This window comes from Tupaia chinensis, unplaced genomic scaffold (assembly GCF_000334495.1).
Source record: "Tupaia chinensis unplaced genomic scaffold, TupChi_1.0 Scaffold146650_1, whole genome shotgun sequence".
Lineage (NCBI taxonomy): Eukaryota > Metazoa > Chordata > Mammalia > Scandentia > Tupaiidae > Tupaia > Tupaia belangeri.
The window spans coordinates 743,125-762,868 of record NW_006206507.1 but is presented as its reverse complement, the minus strand read 5'-3'; the positions used below and the strand labels follow the sequence as shown (position 1 = coordinate 762,868).

Here is a 19,744-nt window from a genome sequence, read left to right as displayed (position 1 = left end):
AGCCACCAGGGCCAGGGCTGGTGGACCCTGGCCAGACATGTTGAATCAAGCTCGCCTGCACAGTGCTTAGTTGCTGTGTCACAGAATCAGCCCTGAATTTTTAGATCAGAGTGTCCATTGAATACCCTGAATATTAAATGAAAATAGATAGAAAATAATGCATTTTCTTGTAAAATTTCAGAAACTGAGTAAAAGAAAGTCCTACAAAAAAGGAAGCAGTTTTACTACAGGAGATCAAGAATTATAATGACAGATACGTGTTTTAACAGCAATGTGAAAGAGAGAGAGCAGTGGGGCAATATATTGAAAATTCAGATGTAGAAATGTTTTCTACCTAGAGTTCTATACAAACTAACACTGAACCATGAGGGTAAAAGAATTGTTTTCCACAGTGCAGGGTATACAACATTTTTGTACATCCTTTCTCAGGAAGATGCTTGAAAATGCACTCTAGGGAACCAGCAGTTAGCATAATGGCTATGTCGCTGGACTCTCACGTAGTCGACTGTGGTTCGCATCCTGGACCCGGTGGCTTAAAACTCACACTAGGCGCATGTGCATGCATGCCCAGGATCCCGAGAGGAGAATGAAGGAGAAGGGATTGCAGCGTGACCATCCTCCCTGGGGGGTGATTTCTTGCTTTCTGTCTCTCTGTCTCTCTCTGTCTGTCTGGCGAGCACACGCGCCCTCTAGCAAAAAAACCTCTCCTCCCCCCCAAAAAAATGCACTCTACTAAAACTCAGGGAATAAATCAAGAGAAGATGAAGAAACCAGGTAACAGAGTCTACCACAGGAAAGAGGAAAGAAAACACTCATAACAGTGATGGAGAGGATCCTAGGGTAACAATTTTGATTCAGGCTAGGAAGGTAAGCCAGACAGGCCAGAAGTCTACAGAAGAGACAACAGGAAGACAAAATTGTGAGACAGAATGTTTGTGTTTGAGTAGATTTATTTACAAGATGGGAAAAGTGTTTGGTGTTGAGGGCCAACCACGGTGGTTAAGTGATAACACAATAATGTTCCACAGTGCTGGCCCTCTTGGGAAGGTCTTGGGTTCATGTCCTGGGGTCTTCCTGTGCACACACAGGGCACCTGTGCATGTGTTGTAATCCGGATAGGATGAGGCTAGATGTGGATTGTAGCACACAGATCCTGTTGGGGATGCCCCATTTCTCTCTCTGTCTTTCTTTCTCTCTCTCAGCAGAGATCAATAAAAGTACTCAAAATTCTATACAAAAATTAAAAGTGCATGTGTTGAGAACCACAAAGGAAAAGGAAAACAAAGAACAAACAGAAGAACTAAGTCATTATTAATACCAGGAAGAGCTCGTTTTTGTGCAGGAGGGAAAAGGTCTTGATAGCAAACTTCATGGCTCAGCTGTAACTAACATTTACCAAATCATAATAAGTTGAATGTTGAGTGTAATATAATTTAAAAAAAAAAAAACAAAAACCAAAAAAAAAACCAAGACATACTTCTGCAAGTGATTCTACAATAGCCAAGCTTATTCCAGAACCAGCAGCCCAGAGCAATGGTTCATTCTATCCCAAATTTTATAGCATACAGACATCAGGATCACTGAGATTAAATAACATGTTAAAGGGCTCTTCTTCTCTTTGTCCAATGTTCTTTTTCCTATACCACATGATTAATATGTTAAACTGCTGTAATTAGTTTGTTTTTGTGTGCGTGTGACTCTATAAGCACTCAATCACATAAACTTATTATCATTTTCATATTGAAGATAATAGTGATACTCTCTGAGGGTACAGAAAGTTAAAAAATAGATGCAGCTTGTTAATGCCTTGTGTTCTGGCATCCGACTTGCATAGAAGCAGACAGCCCTTATTACCATGTTGGTTTCCATGGGAGGCCATTCACCTAATTATTCATTGGCTTTCCCTCACTGTTTGTCTGCCTAGAGACAAGGCACTCTTCAGGGTTGTATTAAGGATCTGCACTGCAGGTGAAATTATTCTCAAAGAAGTCTGACTATGACATGGTGACAGATGTCCCATGGGTATTTTGGTTTGATATATTAACATATTTTTCATGTGATGATATTTACTGTCACTTAAATCTATGAATACAAAATGAAGAATGTAAGAATAATATTTACTAAGTTAACAGCTGTTCAGAATGCTGTGCTAGCTATTAATTAAGAGCTAAAATAAGATCCTTTAATAACTTTTTAGAAATTTAAGAAGTGAAACCCAAGCGAGATAACCTATTATCTTCAGAAGAGCATGCCTGTTAATAACTCTGAAGCTCTGTATTTGGCTAACTACCGCACAGATCATTAAATGATCAGAATGTAATAAATTCTGAATATTCATGATGGTGAACAAAAAGAAAACACAGTAATTAAACTGTTTTGCTTGTAAATTTGGCCATTTTGACTTTGTTTCAAGTTTCCAGCATGACACTATGTAGAAACATTTTAAACATTTATATTGGATTCATAAATGGACATTTTTCTTTGTTATATTTCATATCTTATTTATTGTAAATACATGAATGTTATGCACTTAAGAATTGAGGATATTGTTTCTTAGTGTGTTTTTATTAGAATTTTAATTACGGAGGTAGTGTATCATGAAGGAATGAAGGGAGAAAAAGAGAACAATTGGACCAACATGTAGTTCCTTATTTCACAGTAAACACAGACCGTTCTAATTTTGTATTTTTTCCCAGCAAAACATGTATGAAAGTTTTAATCTTTCTTGATATATATTTCTCATAAGCACCAGAATAGATTCATAATAAAAAAATGTCAATGTTGACTATATTTCTAGAATCACTTTGTTACATTAATTGCCTATAGAATGTGTCTATTATCAATATGGGATTCAGAAATACATACGCACTATTAACTAATGGCTTATTTCTAAGCATAATATCATTTTTTGACAAATGAGCAATTTTAGCAATTAATTACTGAGAGGGCAATTTAAAACCTGAATCAAAAGCCTGAGGACATTGGCCTTATTATAAATATTTATGATGATTAAAGGCATAGCAACCGATTTTGAGAACATGATAATTGGTATATAGGAAACTGGTTAGAATTATTTGGGAAGGATAGTTAATTTTTCTCTCTGTTATAGGCCTTTCACTGTGAATTTTATTGGATTTTGGCTATTATAGTCAAATACAGAACATATATATATATTGACTACTGAATTTAAAAAAAAATGACTGTACAATTTAAATTCCATCCTTTATTCAGTTTTTCATGTGTTCTTTAAAAATTGATAAGCATGAGAGACTGGAAATTAAGATTCATAAAAAAAAAGAAAGATGAATTGAGGCCATCTTCAGCTAATATCCAGAACTGTAGATATTAGAATCTTATTACCATGATTAGGTTGAATCTTCCTGGTTTTTGGTTTTGTTTTGTTCTGTTTTGTGTGTGTGTGTGTGTGTGTGTGTAATGTACTTCCTTTTCCATGTTATCATAATGGCTTTTTTAGTTTCCTACCAAACCACATTTGCCATTCTTTTGAATAATTGAAAATAACCAAAGTTAATACTGAACTCCCTGTCTTAGAGACTCTGAAATCCTATTGGCATGAAGCTGATTTTTACTCTTCATTTTTTGATAAACTAATTACAAAGAGATGAGGTTTACTGTGGTTGAAAACTTGCTATTATTCTTTCATAGTCCAGAGAACAGGCAGGTGTGTAACAGATAGAGTAATGTTATGCCAAATTAAGATCATCTTATACAGATGGCACTGAGGATTGATTGCTAAATGAGACTTTCTAACGTTCAGATAGAAAATCAAAGGGCACCTGATTTTCTCCACGTTCTTTGTTAGAGCTCTCACTTAGCATGCAGTGATTTCCTATGATGTATTACTGTGAATATTATAGAGCCTTTTCTCATTCTGTATTTTAGGACATGTGATTATTTTTTGAGGCTATTAAATGTTTTTAAAATTTGACATTCAGTCTTAGTGTCTGCTCAGGCTACTCTTGAATGTTTTCATACTATTTTTGTTATAACAAAATAATTTTCCCTACGTAGAAATTAGAGAATTAACAATAAAAGAAAATTAAATTCTGTATGACACTCCATATTGTGCTGGACTTTCAGAGGCGATCTGAGCAGTGATTTTTCTGGTTACAATATGGCTAGCATTTACTTTTAAGAATATGTCTTTTTCATGCTTAGCATTATCGGCTTATCTGCTTGTAACAATTTGGATCTGACAAAGGAATCAAGGCCAGCTAATTAAATGGCACTCTGTTTACTAGAAGTGCTGTAAAACCCAGGTTGAAAAAGAAATCATCCCAAAGAATGATGAAATGCAAGACAATCTTTGGAAGTATGTTATTATGATGCTTTAGTAGTAAGATTGAAATACCCAGCTTGGGGAGTATGTACTAGGAATAGGAGAAACACCCTTTGGGGTGTTAAGCTTCACGCATTCATTTTGCTGTTTGAGAAAGATACTTCACACAACACCTTTGTTTGCATGTTTTCCAAGACAGACAAAGCCTCAGCAGGGAAATCAGCCTTGGTAATAGAGAATCCATACATGACCGGGCATTTTTTTTAATTGTCTTTAGAGGCACGGCTTTTGCATCACTAGCCAGTATGATTCATATGTATTTTCTCATTAACGTATAAATTCCTATTATTTCAGACCTATATGAGAGATTATAGAGAAGAGTTCATGGATCATCTATATACAAATTCATGAGTCCTTAAATATTACATTCCACTTAGAATTAACTTATCTCGTTAGGGTAGCTAATTTGGTGAACTTCTCAAGACCTTCAGACTCAAGATTCATCACCTTTGTCAATTTTTCAGTCTCCATTCTTCCCCCTCCCTTTTATTTTTATTTTTTCTTTTTTGGAGAGGTTTTTGCTATAGGGTGCATGTGCTTGCAAGGAAAACAAAAGAGAGACAGAGAGACAGAAAATGAGAAATCACCCTCCAGAGGGATGGCCACACCGCAATCCCTTCTCCTCCATTCTCCTCTCAGGATCTTGGGTATGCATGTACACACGCCTGGCATGTTTAAGTCACTGGGTTCAGGACTCGAACTGCGGTCTACTACATGGGAGTCCAGCAACATAGCCATTACACCAACTGCTGGTCCCTCCCCACCCCCTGCCCTTTTTAATTTTTTAAATTTTTTTAGAGATTTTTGTTGTAGGGCACATGAACTCGCTGGAGAGAGAGAAAGAGAGAAAGTGAGAAATCACCCACAAGAAGGATGGTCATGCCACAATCCCTTCTCTCCCAGTCTCCCCTTGGGATTTTGGGCATGCACACACATGTGCCCAGCATGAATTCCAAACTGCCGGATCTGTGACTCAAACCACAGTCGACTACATCCGTGTCCAGTGATGCAAACATTATGCCATCTGCTGGTCCTCCCCCCTTTATAAAAAAAGTTATAATAAAGCCATCTCAAAAAATAAAGTTGCTAGAGACAATTTATGTTGATTTAGTGTCTAAGATGTTACTCTAGACAGAAAAAAAAGCATTTAAACTTTGAATATTTTTTTAAAAAATTGTGCTTAAAAAAGAATGCCCTGTATTTGGAGAAGAGTTGCATACATTTCCAAATGAAATCAAGTAGGAAGAATTGCTCTCTCTCCATTTACCAGTTTGTATTTCATGCTATTTCTCTCGTGCTCTAAAAAGCATTTATTAGGCCAGTCATCTAATTCTGAAAGACAGAAACTTGACAATGACAAAAGACTATGTTATTTGAACTTCTTAGAACAACTGTTTCACATTTCTCTTAGAAAATTTTGTTGGTAACTATTAAATCTGGCAGCTTAAGTTTGAACATCTTATCTTTTAGAGTTTCTACTCAGCCAGGGAATATTTCTAACTAGTTTTAGGCTGGTGGTCAGAGCTATCTCAGCCCTCTCCACATTCTTTCTCATGCAGACAAACCTAATGACTTGGAAACCTACTTAATATGCTAGATCTTTCATAGAACTTGGTACAACAAAGATCCATCATGCAAGTCCCACTGAACTCCTGGCAAGTATCCGAACTGTAGATGCCCTGGCTCCTAACTGCCTGCTCACAGTAGGCAGCTACATGCTTGGACAATACCTTACTTGGTGTCCACCATTACAGTGAGGGAAGAGGAGAGGATTGAATGGGTGGGCACCTTCCTTAGTAAGCTCAGGGATTACAGAAACTGCAGGTCCTTATTTCAAAGACCTTAGACCATGTATGTTAAATTGTTATTATATAAACTAGAAATGATGAAACAGCTTACATATCTCAAGGTCTTTCAGGAGTAGAGTGAAGAAGTAGGAAGTAGAATGAAGAACTCAAAAAGTCAGAAAAGTGACAAGATAAACTCCCCATGCTACTCAGATTTTTCAGGAGCTGGACCTATATGAAGTATATTGCATATGTATGTACATATGTTATGACCTGATACCCTGGCACAAACATTTGTGTTTTACCCTATCCTGGTAACACACTTAATATTGTCAAGTATGCCCTGAGTGACACATAAATTATACCATACCAAATAGCTAGTCTTCTTTTTTTTTTTTAAAGAATTATTTTATTTAACTTTATTTATTTATTTTTGTGTTTGGTTTTGTTTTGTTTTGAATTTGACCAAAGAGGGACAGAGTGCGTGAGAGAGATAGAAAGTAGAAAGCAAGACTCCTCGTCCAGGACTTGAACCGGCCATGTGGGAGTCTAGTGCCCTTAATCATCACGCCACCTGCCAGCCCCAACTAGTATTCTTTACCTGTCTCCTTTACATATCTTCTAAGTGTAACGTTCTAGGTATTTTCCAAAAATCTAGTACCTGAAATTGCAATGATGCTTTGTGAAATAGAAACGGTGTGCGTATTAGAAACACTGTATTACAAATTAGGATTTAATATTTGCCTTAGGTATTTTGAAACTCAAATACATGGCATGTATCCTGATTAATCATTTCGTAGCATTTTAAAATTGAAGAAGACCTACTATTGGTGTAAATCCATTATCTGATGCATAGTATAAACTTTTTTGACATTCGCTAAATATATTTGGGGCTCAAAGTTCTATTATATTCATTCAGAAAGTTGGATCTATGGGTAATTTAATGTTTATGTAGCCTATAAGTTTTTAAGTGGTACGGTGCAAAATATAAAACATATTATTTGGAGTATTTATTACCCATGTACATCTTTGGTTTATCTGTCAGTGTCACATTTTTGTAACCTTGGATTCATGAACACATGTGTAGTTGCTTAGTTAGAAAGTATGCATACTTTTTGGGTTAGCAATACTCTTAATTGTGCTGTTAGAGTAAAACAAACATGGGTTCAAATACAGTACCACCTCTTCCTTGCTATGTGTCCCTTTGGCCAGTTTACTTAATTTCACTGAGCCCTTATTTCTTTATATGTTAAACAGGGATAATAATAGCCACTTGATAGAGGCATTGTGAAGATGAACTATCTAATGAATATCAAACCCTTAGCACAATTTCTGTCATGGTAAGCACTCAATAAATTATGTAGTGGTTATGAGGGAACTTTAATGAAAATTGGAACTGAAGTATGAGTTAATTTTCATGCAAAAAGTTTTTGAAATCCATGTATAGTATTTTCATAATATGTATTTTTTGTGAACTTAGAAAATACTATTATAGTTATTTGATTATGGAGTCCCTCCCTTTTTTGTTATTCACAAAATTCCATCATGATACAGCTTTACAACGTGAATGGCTATTAAAGATCTCTGAGACTTAGTCATTTTCAAAATGAGAAACCTATGATAAAGAGATGTTAAAAGGGTCCCCAGGTGGTAGAAAGTACTTATCTGGCTTTGTAAGAAATTTCTGGTGTGCTGGAAGGAGTACGATTCATTGCTAATAGCTCTTGTAGGTGGGCTGATTAATCTCTATGAGCCCTAAGAGAACCTGGACATTCTTTAGAGGAAGTTGACTCATGCCTTGAAAATTTGGAAGATGTTTTTCTGTCTGTCCTTTGTCTCATATTAAGTGGAATCACATATATTAAATAATCCATGTGTTTCTAACCTTTCATGGACTCTCATGACGTTAGACTTTGAGAAAAAGCATCTGACATTGATGGGAGTGGTTAGTTATAAAATTCGTTGATCACTGCAAGTTCTAGTAATTCTTCTGAGCAACAAATACAACACATTGAATCGAATAGTGTTTTTTTTTAATCAACCCATTTTGAAAGTTGTGATAAAGGACCTTATCCTTGTACACCTGTGTATATATTAACCTCCATAAGTCTAAACAGTTTCACATGAGAATAGATGAAGTATTAAGGGGTACTCTGAGGAAGTAGATATTTTTTTCTTTTTCTGTTTTTGGAAAGGTTTTTGCTATAGGGCACATGCACTTGCCAGAAAGACAGAGAGACAGAAAGTGAGAAATCACCCCCCAGGGGGAATGGCCATTCCACAATCCCTTCTCCTCCATTATCCTCTCAGGATCTTGGGCATACATGCACATACACTCAGCGTGAGTTTAAACCACTGGGTCCAGGACTCGAACTAAGGTTGACTATGTGGGAGTCCAGCAACATAGCCATTACGCTAACTGCTGGTCCCAGGAAGTAGATATTTTTGACACAGGATATGAAAGGCTTCCTGCTGGGAAGAGCAAGACAACTGGGTTGGAGACAAATGTGCTGCTGACAAACATGTCCATGGTCCTCATATCATTGCTGTTTAAGGCATTTTTCATCAGTGATTTATTGCAGAAAGTGAACATATTCGAACTAGAATATGAATGTTTAGTGCTCATACAGACAGATTGGTGGAATCCCCTTTTCTAAAGATTGAATAGAATATCCTAAGATGACAAAGTATTTGTAGGAAGACCTAATGGCCTCTACTATATAAAGATAGGAAGAAAGTTTCAAATATGTTAGTTTATCAACTTTAGTTCATGAAGCTGTTTTCTGCCATGATACTTATTTCTAAGAAGATTTTAGATAGCAAAAGCAGAAATTCAAGAATAATGTACTCATTATACTGTATGCTAATTGAGACTTTTGCAAACTCAGGTTCACTTAATAATAAAGCACTTTGATTGTATTGGGCATATAACTGTATTTATCCTTGCATTTATTGAACAACCTCATTTAAAATAATGAGGTATAGTGGAAAGTTCACAAGTGTTGTGTATGGTTGGAAAACTTTAAGTTTCTTATGCCTTTAGAGCTTTAATTTTTTTCATTCGTTTAAGAAAAAAGGAAAAGCACAGGATTACTGATGGAAAGGATTAAGTAGTAGTTGTAAAACTACTTGGAATAGTTTAAATTAAAATAAACCTTCAGTTAGTGTTAATCTTTCCCCTTTTTATTCCCTCTTCAGTTCCTAAGATTTTATTGATGTTTATCAAGATTTACTTATTTATTTTTAAGAGGTTTTTGCCTTAGGGCGTGTGTGCTCACCAGGGAGAGAGAGAGACAGACAGACACTTTGAGAGGGAAAGTGAGAAATCACCCCATGCCACAATCCCTTCTACTCCATTCTCTGGCTGGGATCTTGGGCACATGTACATACACACCCAGCCTGATTTTCAAGCCACCAGGTCCAGGACTTGAACATCAGTTGGTCATATGGGAGTCCTGTGAGGTAACCACTTTGCCATCTGCTGGTCCCTCAGGTTTTATTAACAAAGCTGATTCTTAGTCTTTCTATATGTATTGTCCCTTCTTTGGAAGTCCTTATTTTCATAGAGTCCTCTGGTGTTTCACAATGAAGTATGACTTGTGAGGTGGTTCTTATAATAACCAAGTGAAATGACTTTCTTGAAAATTTAAATACAAAATTTAGGTACTTGCCTGTTGGTCCAAAGGAAGAAATTTCCAAGGCTTAGTTCTCAAGACATTCACAGGAGCCAACCAATGCACAGTGGTAATACAAGACTCTGATGCTGAAGCCACATGAGGTCCTGGATTCATGTCCCAAGTGTTTCTACATGTGCTGGTGCACACTCACAGGTCCTTGATTTGGACTGTCTGATGCTGGGGGTAAATCGATGTGTGAAGACCCTGTTGGGAATATTTTTCTTTCTCTGTTTCTCTTTCTCAGAACAAATGGAGAATCAGCAGTTGGCATAATGGCTATGTCGCTGGACTCCCACGTAGTCGACCGCGGTTCTTGACCTGGACCCGGTGGCTTAAAACTCACGCCAGGCGCGTGTGTGTGCATACCCAAGATCCTGAGAGGAGAATGGAGGAGAAGGGATTGTGGTGTAGCCATCCCCCCTGGGGGGTGATTTCTCACTTTCTGTCTCTATGTCTCTGTCTGTCTGGCGAGCGCACTCACCCTATAGTGAAAAACCTCTCAAAAAAAAAAAAGAACAAATAAACCAGCTGTAAAGAAAAATTTCCAAAGAGTAGTCCATAGGACATTCTGTGAAATTCAGCTAGATGCTGCTTCTTTAGAGCCTTTCCACCTTGAGCTACCAGTGCATATGCCGTTAAGCACATTAAAATGTTACTTGTAAAATACCAGGTTTTCTATGGACCGCTGTGAGGTCTGCTGTTATTCACTTGCCACCATTCCCTTTAGGATGATGAGTTTATAGGTTTACACTCTCATACGTTGTCTCCTTTTATCTAAATCTTTCATCTGAATCTGTAATACCTGCTCACTCGGTCTTCTCAATTTTTCCCTCAGAATCACACAGTTTGTCATAGCATCATTTTACCTTCTGTGTTGAGTGAATGCTCAACTCAGTTGCCTTGAAAATTTTAGGCATAATGAATTCTTTGTTCAGAGTAGTAGGTTTCCTCAATTAGGCTATTCTGCTTATAATGGCAGGTCAGTTCTAGTGCTTTTTCATTCTTGTTAGATCCGATCCTCCTCAGTGCCTTTGGTACCCTCAGTTTGCATTGCTATGACAAGGCAGACCTCTTTCAGTGGAAGCTATCTGTGTGTCTGTCATACCCAATAGGCTCTGAGTTCTTCCAGTCCAGGGACCGCATCTTATTTCTTATTCATTTTTGCATCCATCTTGCATGACAGCAACTGGCACAATAGTTGGCATTTTATAATCCCTGAAAGAATTTATTCTGTGGAAATTTGTTCTGACTTAACTTTCTGTATTGCTCAAAGAGCTAAAAATTTGTTTGGGGCTGTATTTCTCATGTTTGGGGCTTAATTTGTCATGTACACACTTATAATTAAAGTGTGTAGTTGTATCTTTTTCTCATACTGATTTTCTTAATCTCCTTTAATATGATATCCTGTTTGAATAGCTTTTGGATTAGCAGGAGGATTATATATTTTCACTAATTAGTAAAGGTATTAAAAAGGGATCCCTTTGGGACTGCTTGATCTACCCACTTGTGCCCTTAGCTTCTAGAGAATCCGATTCTAGGGTTTCCTGTCTGTTATTTTTTTATCTGCCACCATCCAGATGTCTCTAAATTCAGTTCTATAATTATATTATGAGTAATTACTTGTATACTAGTGCCAAATATCTACCCAGGTTATGAAGCTGGTTAAACTCATAGTCCATGAGAGGTAGGGTAAATACTATGCTGAGATATATATATGTGTGTGTGTGTGTGTGTGTGTGTGTGTGTGTGTGTATGTGTGTGTATACATGTTGGGTAAAGTCACTTTATAAGCTAAATGATGTATACATACACACGCATATACACATATACACACACACATACACATATATATGTATATATATATTTAAACATGCAGAGGCTGCACTGGGAGCATAGAAAGGCACACATCACACATACCTGTGAGTGAAGGGGAGAAAGGACCTTAGGAGGTGGTCAGGGAAGGCTTCAGGGAGGAGCAATTCCTAAGGAGAGAACTAGGGAATACATGGAGTTTAGTAGCAAGGAGAGAGGGGGCTTTTCTGGCAGAGAAGAGGCAAGGACAGAGATAGAGAGTTGAAGAGCAGCATACCCTGAGTGTGGGGGTGGGCAGGTTGCTTGGAGCTAGCAAGTGTAGAATAATAATACCTTAACCACTGGAATCACTGCTCAGCTCAGTGGCCCTGGAGGCCATGTTATTAGATTCCAGATTTTATCCCATAGATTGGAGGAAGCAGCATCATTATCAACACTTTGCTTACTTGTGTTGATTTCTGGCCAAGATTACTGGAGTTGGGTTGTTAAGAGTCTAGACTTTGGAGTCAAATTGTCTGAATTTGAGTCCTGGCTCTGCCACTTCACTGTTGTATCGTCTAAGGTAACTGCACTCAGTTTCCTCATCACTAATATGGAGATAACAGATAATCTACTTCATTGAAATTGTCACAAAGGTTAAACCAGATGAGGGCCAGCAGGTGGCATGGTGGCTAAGGCGACTGGATCCCATGTGGCTGACTGCACAGTTAGAGTCCTTGACCCCGTGACTTGTAAAACATTCTGGGAGTGTTTGCATGCATGCCAAACATCATGAGAAGAGAATGGAGAGGGGATTACAGTGTGGCCATCCACCCTGGGGGCTGCTTCTGACTTTCCCTCTCTTTCTCCCCATCTCTCTCCAGCAAGTGCACTTATCCTAAAGCAAATTAAAAAAAGAAAGAAAGGAAGGAAGGAAGGGAGGGAGGGAGGGAGGAAGGAAGTGTAAAGAAGAAAGAAAGAAAGAAAAAGGAAGAAAAAGGTTAAAGAGATATTTTTAAATGCATAGACCAACAGGTGGCATATAGTGGGTGTGATATGCTTGTTAGATCAAAATGCATTAAGTAGATAATCATGTTCTGAAAAGTCTCTGCTAGGTCCCAAAGCTCAGTTAATGTCTTATAGAATGCCAAACTTTTTTTTTTTTTTTCCGAAAACAGTTTCTTTTTAACACTGAGTGTGTTGGGTGGTCTGCCTTTGAAGGTTTTTGTTTTGTTTCAGTATTGCATATTGTTTTGTATTTGTTTATTTTATACATTAAATCACTATACATCATTTAGCTTATAAAGTGACTTTACCCAACATGAATAAACTTCACACCAGTCCAGTTGAGTATACTATACATATTATCATCAATAGATAATAATACACTTCTGTATCCCATAAATATTTATTTTTCTCCTTGATTTCTTTCCTCACACTTTTCCCTCTCTCCTACCCTCTTCCTACATTGTCTCCAGTATCCATACCCATTTTCCATGCTTCTGTATTCTTTAATCTTTCAGTTTCTGCCATAGAATGGGGACAGTTGGTATAAAGTGGAGACATACAATGTCTCTGTGTCATAGCCTGGCTTGCTTCATTCAGCATTAAATCTTCCATATTCACCCACTTTCTATCTTGTCGTTTTTTTATGGCTGAGTAGTATTCCGTAGAGTATATGTGCCACACTTTTTCAATCCATTCATCTGTTCATGGACATTTGAGTTGGTTTCATGTCTTAGCATGCTTTTTGCTTTTTATTAAACCTTTCAAAATGCAAGGTGACTTTATTTGCTCACTTCTTCATTTCAAAGTAAAAGAATATGGATTTTCTTAGATATTATTAAATTTAGGCTTTAGGTCACATGGAGTATTAGATATGAGGAATATATCTAGAAGCTCATCAGTGTTAACTCAATTCTTTCTATGTTCTGTATTGGAGGAGTTGAGAGGTAGAGAAATCTAAAGAGATGTTTGCTTCTTTGGTTCAGTATTCCAGACTAACACAGAGCAGACTTCTATTACTTTTTTTTTAGTGACTGGTGGCCTTCAATGCCCCAACACACGTTATTACACAGATTTTGAGATGAATTAATTTTACCATTATTTTAAGGCATCCTCCCTATAAAAATTTTACTTGACTTCCATAGCCATTTCTTAATTGAAGAAATGCCAGCTTCCAAGGCTCTCAGGTTGCCATTATTTTCCATTTGAATATATTCTGGAATCCCTATGCCATCAACCTTTTACAACTCTTTTAAAATTATCCTGAAACTGCTTTTTGTTGCTAGCTGATTATATAGACTAGAATACTGTGGCACTTAAAAATAAGAACATTTGTTTTTATTTTTGTTTTAGGAACGTTTTTTTAAATGATACCAATTAGGATTATTTTGGCATGTAAATTGTTTTAAAACATTCTCTTTTTCATAAGCAGACTATGGGGAAATCTAGCAAATCCAGTTTTTTTCTTGTTATTAAAATAGAAACATTTGGTGTGACCCAGTATGAAACTTCACAGAGAAAACCATCAGTCACTTCTTAAATGATTTCTTGTGAAAGTATTCCCCTTGAATTCTTGACTTGTCAGTTTTCTGTTTCCTTTCCCTTTAAGATGGGTTTGCTCTCAAATTAGTGATGGTACATGTCTGTCTTTAGGCAACAACCTAATCTCTATGGCCATATGTGCAAAAGCAGTGTAATTACAATTTAGTATTAATTGGACTATGTGACTATTTTTGTTTTAATTATTTCAAATCATCTTATCTTTCCATTCCTTAAAGCATGTTAATGGGTGAATCCATGGCTACCGTGTTTATGTCATTTCCATGGAATTAAATATGTGCACATTTACATAAACTTGGTAAACAGTTCTGTTTCTTTTGTCTTTAGAATGTTATGACTAGATTTTCTTTCTTTCTCTGAGTATCATTTTAGACCTGAAGAAACAAACTATTACAAAGAATTGATTCTTTACATTTTGCTTAATGTATAGAACAAAGGTTAGGTCCAGATCTCTTTGACTGAGGAGATCTCACCATGGGGTTGATATAATAGGTTGTTAGAAAAATCTAAGATTTACTTTTTAATGAATCAGGGATTTACACACTAATATAGCATATTCAGTTTAAATAGTTTGGTAGGAAATTTTATATTGGGTATCTAATTTACTTGGCAGACTGTATGTAGAAACTGGCATTTATCTGTGTTCAGATTTTTAACTTTTGTCTCCCTATTTTTTCAGTTGTTTTTATTTCAGTTGCTGCGAGGGCTGTCTTACATCCACCAGCGTTATATTTTGCACAGAGACCTGAAACCACAGAACCTTCTGATCAGTGACACGGGGGAGTTAAAGCTGGCAGATTTCGGTAGGAGAGCAGTTAATTACCAGTCTATTTTGTCACACTGTGAGAATGCCAGGCAGATGGTGGCACTGCATTTGTTTAGGTGCACTTCTTCTGTCATATCATAGATCATGGTAAATTTTTTTTTTCTGGAAAGGAGGATTTTTAAAAATTTTTTTATGATAACGTAAAACATAATGCTTGGTATATTTTTATAAAATTCAGACTGCTTTTAGAGTCTTAAATAAGCATAAGCATACATCAGATTTCATTTAATATGTATTTCCAAAGAAAAAGTCAGTAAAATTTTAAGCATAAAATATACTTAAGGATGTCTATTTTTAGAAAGTTTTTATTATGGAAATGTCAAACTTAGGGCTAGTCCATGGCCTGTTTGTTGAGGCAGTCAGAGCCCACATAGCCAACCAACCATGAGGTTCAAGTCCTGGACCCAGTGGCTTTGAAAACATCCTATATATATGTGCATGAGTGCCCCAAATTCTGTTATGATCGAGAAATGGAGGAGAAGAAATTCAGTCTGACCACACCCCATTGAGGGGGATGTTTTCCCTTCCTCCTTTCCTTTCTGTCTCTGGTGAGTTGCTTGCACCTGCTGGAAAAAAAAAAAAAAAGAAAACTCAAAAGTTAAATAGAATAATGAGCCCCCATTACCTATTACCCAGCTTCAACAATTATCAATATTTTGCCAAACCTGAAGAAACCATATGACCAAGATGTATTCGATAGTGTATTGCTGTAAAATTTTAATAACTTTGAGATCTAGGGGCAGTGTCAATCTTTCTAGAAGGGATTATCTTTCCAGTATCTTCAGTAATATTGTAAAAGAAGATACTGTCATTTAAAATTTGATCTCCTGTAGTGGCCCCATGGTAAGTTAGTCCTTCTTTATAAGCTTTAAGATTTGCCTCTTCTAGCTTACAAGCTTTCCTCTAAACGTTGTCTTGGAGCATCCTAAGTGGAGCAAAACTGTTATATCTGCATTACTAGCTCCCCTTCCCTCGGTCCTGTCTGACATTTCTGCCTTGCCCAGGCTCTCTGTCGAGTTGGAGACAGTGTTCAGTAGATTCCCAGCACTGGAGGTGCCAGATGGAGATATGATGTTTTGATGCTGTATTGCCTCAATTATTTTTGAATACATATTCTGATTATAAATTTGTTCCATTATGACTAAAATGAAAATATTACCCTTGGGACATATGGATGCCTGAGGTTGAGATTTGAGCTATTGTTGAAATATGATTATCTTTTCCCACTTCACCGCCCCAATAAGAAAAAGAGTGAGGAAGTGTTTATTTCTTATTTCAAGGTCAGTAGACTGTTACAGACCTTTGGAGTGAATCTACTCTGTTAAGTTTTATATAGTCTTTCTTCTAAAAAAGAAATAAAACCAAAGTTAGCTTGAATAGTGATACATTGCAAGATTTTGTTGTTTTCCTCATCTACATTGATAAAAATGATAGAACTCTGTGTGTGTGTGTGTGTGTGTGTGTGTATGTGTGTGGTGTGTGTGGTGGTATTGCTGTTTATTGCCAGTTTTTAGCATCAGAATTGCACCAGGTGGCTAGATATGAAGTCATCCTATTATAGGGTAGAAAATAACAGGAAAGTTGATGTGAGGAGGGGTTCCTCAAAAAAGGTTATTGATTTTGCTGTAAACTCATTTGTAGTTTTTCAGTATCCACAAAGTAAGAAGGATTTACAGTGGTTTCTTTATGATGTGTTAATAAGGCATTTGTTGTAATAAATTAATGTATTAAACAATTATATTGAACATGAATTTTTTGTATATTTATAAAATGCATTTTTATAAAGTTGATTTGTCTATGTAACCAAGAATATAATAGGATCGTATTAGGTCGTTTGAAAACTCATGATGTATTTTTCGGTTTTTCTATGCAAAACTGCATCATTACTTTTGTGACAGTCCAATATATATGTGTTTACTGGGAAATGTTTTAATTTTATGATAATTTACCTAGAAGATTGTTATAGACCTTTAAAGTTGGCATTTTATAATATCAGATACAGAACAAATTAAAATATAATTTGGGGAAACAAGAGATTTTTTAAAAATAGAGAAAATTTAGGAAACATAAACAACTCAGATGACAAACGTTAACCAGTACCTTTCTCCTTTTCATTTCTCTCTTTTCTCGCTTCATCTACATATTATATAGCTTCAAAGGATCACATTTTTGTAAGCATTTTCATATAAGAATGTGTCATGAACATTTTCTTATGTTATTAAAGGTGACACAATTATTTGCAATAGCTTAGGTTTTTGTATTAATGGCCCAAATCTAGTCTCTATTCAGTTCCTTGTCAGTGAACATTTCAGTTCTTTCCGATTGTTCCTTATTCTGTGCAGTTCTCTCGAACATCTTTGTAGAGAAACTGTCTATGCTGCTGTTACATTGTTGAATATTTAAAGCATTTGATTCTTCCGACCAGACTGCTTTGCAGAAGGATGTCGCCTGTGCCTCTCCCCTCAGTGTCACAGACTGAATTGTCTAGCTTGGAATGTGCACTTGGCATGCGTCCTGCGCATGGAGTGTAATGAGCGAGACTCATTCAACAAATGACAATTTCCCCCAATTAATTGTGCATTATTTTTGTCTTTTAATTTAAGACATGCAATTAACTGTGATTTACTGTGTTGGGGCACGTGTGTGGTGAGAGAGATGAAGGAACCACACTTGAAACTACAGAGAAGCTGCAGATTGTCAAAACGGGATGGTTTCAGGCAGCAGAACAATTAGGAACACAAGGCCTTAATTCAGAATTTGACATGTGAAGGGCTTTAGAAACAGTTCTATTGTCTTACCTTTTTCTCTTTCTTGAACAATACCATAAAATTTTGATTAAAAGAGACGAATGCAATTTGTATGATAATAGATCCCATGTTGAAAACTCTGTTATTTTTATTGGAAAAATGTGCACTGGGGTGGGAGAAACACTAGAATGTATTGAGTTTATTCTGTGTGGTAGACACTTAAATATTCTTGATTCATTGTCTCTTCAGCCAAATGAAGTGCAGTAACCCATATTTTTGAGACAGACACGAGACTCAGAGAGTGTTAGAAATTTGCCCAGGCCTCATCACACAAGTGTATATGTATGTATGTGAGTGTATATATTATATATACACTATATGTATTATATATATGTAAGCTTACAGAGCTGCCTAATCTTCTAGTAAATTATTGATCATTTTATATATATATATATGTGTATATATATATGTATATAGTTTTCTACATATAACTAATGCAAGGGGAGAGACCTTCAACAAGTTTATTGAAAATGCCTATTATGAAATAATTATGCATGGATTTCAATTTGTTTTACACCCAGATAAGCTTGGACTTTAATTGCATTTTTCCACCAACTTTTTGAAGTCTTCTTATATGACACTCATTCTATGTAAATAGATTACACAAAAAATAGGTAAAAAAATGTATCATGTAATTAAAGAACATTTTGTAATTTGACTAACTCAGTAACAATAAATAGTCAGCCTTAGTACTTTGCAGATTTTACCTGCCAAAGTAAACCAGATTATAGTGTATTTATAGACCTATTCAGTTTTAAATAGAATGCAATTCTGAATTCCAGGTTGTCAGAAAGCTTTAACTCTTTTTTTTCCTTATAAACAAAGTTATATTTAAGCACTTACCTGAGCTTTAATTTCTATAGCAGATGCATCTATGTGCATTCTGATTAATTAAATTACACTTGATTTAGAATCACTATGGCTTTCCTAATGCAGAGGTCTGCTCTGCCTGTATATAATAAAAATAATAAATAATAAAATAATAAATAATAAAACCATGTGTGTTGGGGCAGGGATATTCAGACTCATTTCCTGAAAGATGTCTGAATTTACATTATAGGGAAAACATTTCAAATCCCTTATCCAGCCCGTGTCCTGGCCACTGCTGCTCTGTATGTTGTAGCGCAGCTAAACTTGGTGCCACATTGGATTCTTCTAGTTGGCCTTTCCTTTGCCCTGGATGCTCACCCTCCTGCTTCTCGTGTGGCTTCCTTCTTCTCCTAATAGATGCCATAGTTCATGTCACCAGCTCAGAGAATCTCCCTTGCCAAAAGTACAGCCTTTCCTATTATTAGGTTCCAGTGCCTCTTCAATAACACTTTTAATTCACTGAAATTATTTTGTTCATTGGGTTCTCTGCATTTATCGTGTTAGCCACTTGATTATAAGCTACATGAGGGCAAAAACGTGACCTGTCTTGCTCACATATCTATGCTGCTATGTCTAGGACCACATTTAGCATATAGTAGATGCTCAGTAAATATTGGCTAAATGAATAAAAATACGTGTGACTAAACTGAATTATTAGCCTAAAAACTAAGCCCTCCTGAGCGTACTAATTTGCATTTGATTAACTTGTGCTAGCAGCTTACAAACTCCTCTTCATCAGTGCTATCCTGGCTCTGCACAGTCAAGATTGCACATGGAATCAGGTGACTGTGGAGAGTGTTAGAGTCTCAGGGTTGCTCTGAGGCTTTTATACACATGGCCTCCACATCTACCTGATCTTTACTGTGGTTGTTATCTCAGCCTGCAGAAGTACACAGCACTGAGTAAATGTAAACATGCACAAAGTATGCATAAGATTTGACATTTTTATACTGTAGACCCTAAATGTAATAGTCTGTAGATATGCTGTTGTTGAGAACAGAGTGTGTTGAACATTGAATTAGGAGACTTGGCTCTGTCTGTCACTAGCTTGTAACTTTCAA

At 36.4% G+C, this 19,744-nt stretch overlaps 1 protein-coding gene across 2 annotated transcripts in view; it reads left to right on the top strand.

Moving 5' to 3' along the window:
* Nucleotides 1-19,744, top strand: part of CDK14 (cyclin dependent kinase 14) — a 667,802-nt gene that overhangs the window by 336,717 nt on the left and 311,341 nt on the right. For both annotated transcript variants that reach the window (XM_027768492.1, XM_027768493.1), the window contains exon 9: nt 14,860-14,983. In XM_027768492.1, the coding sequence (XP_027624293.1) occupies nt 14,860-14,983 (124 nt within the window). The remainder of the gene's footprint in view (nt 1-14,859; nt 14,984-19,744) is intronic.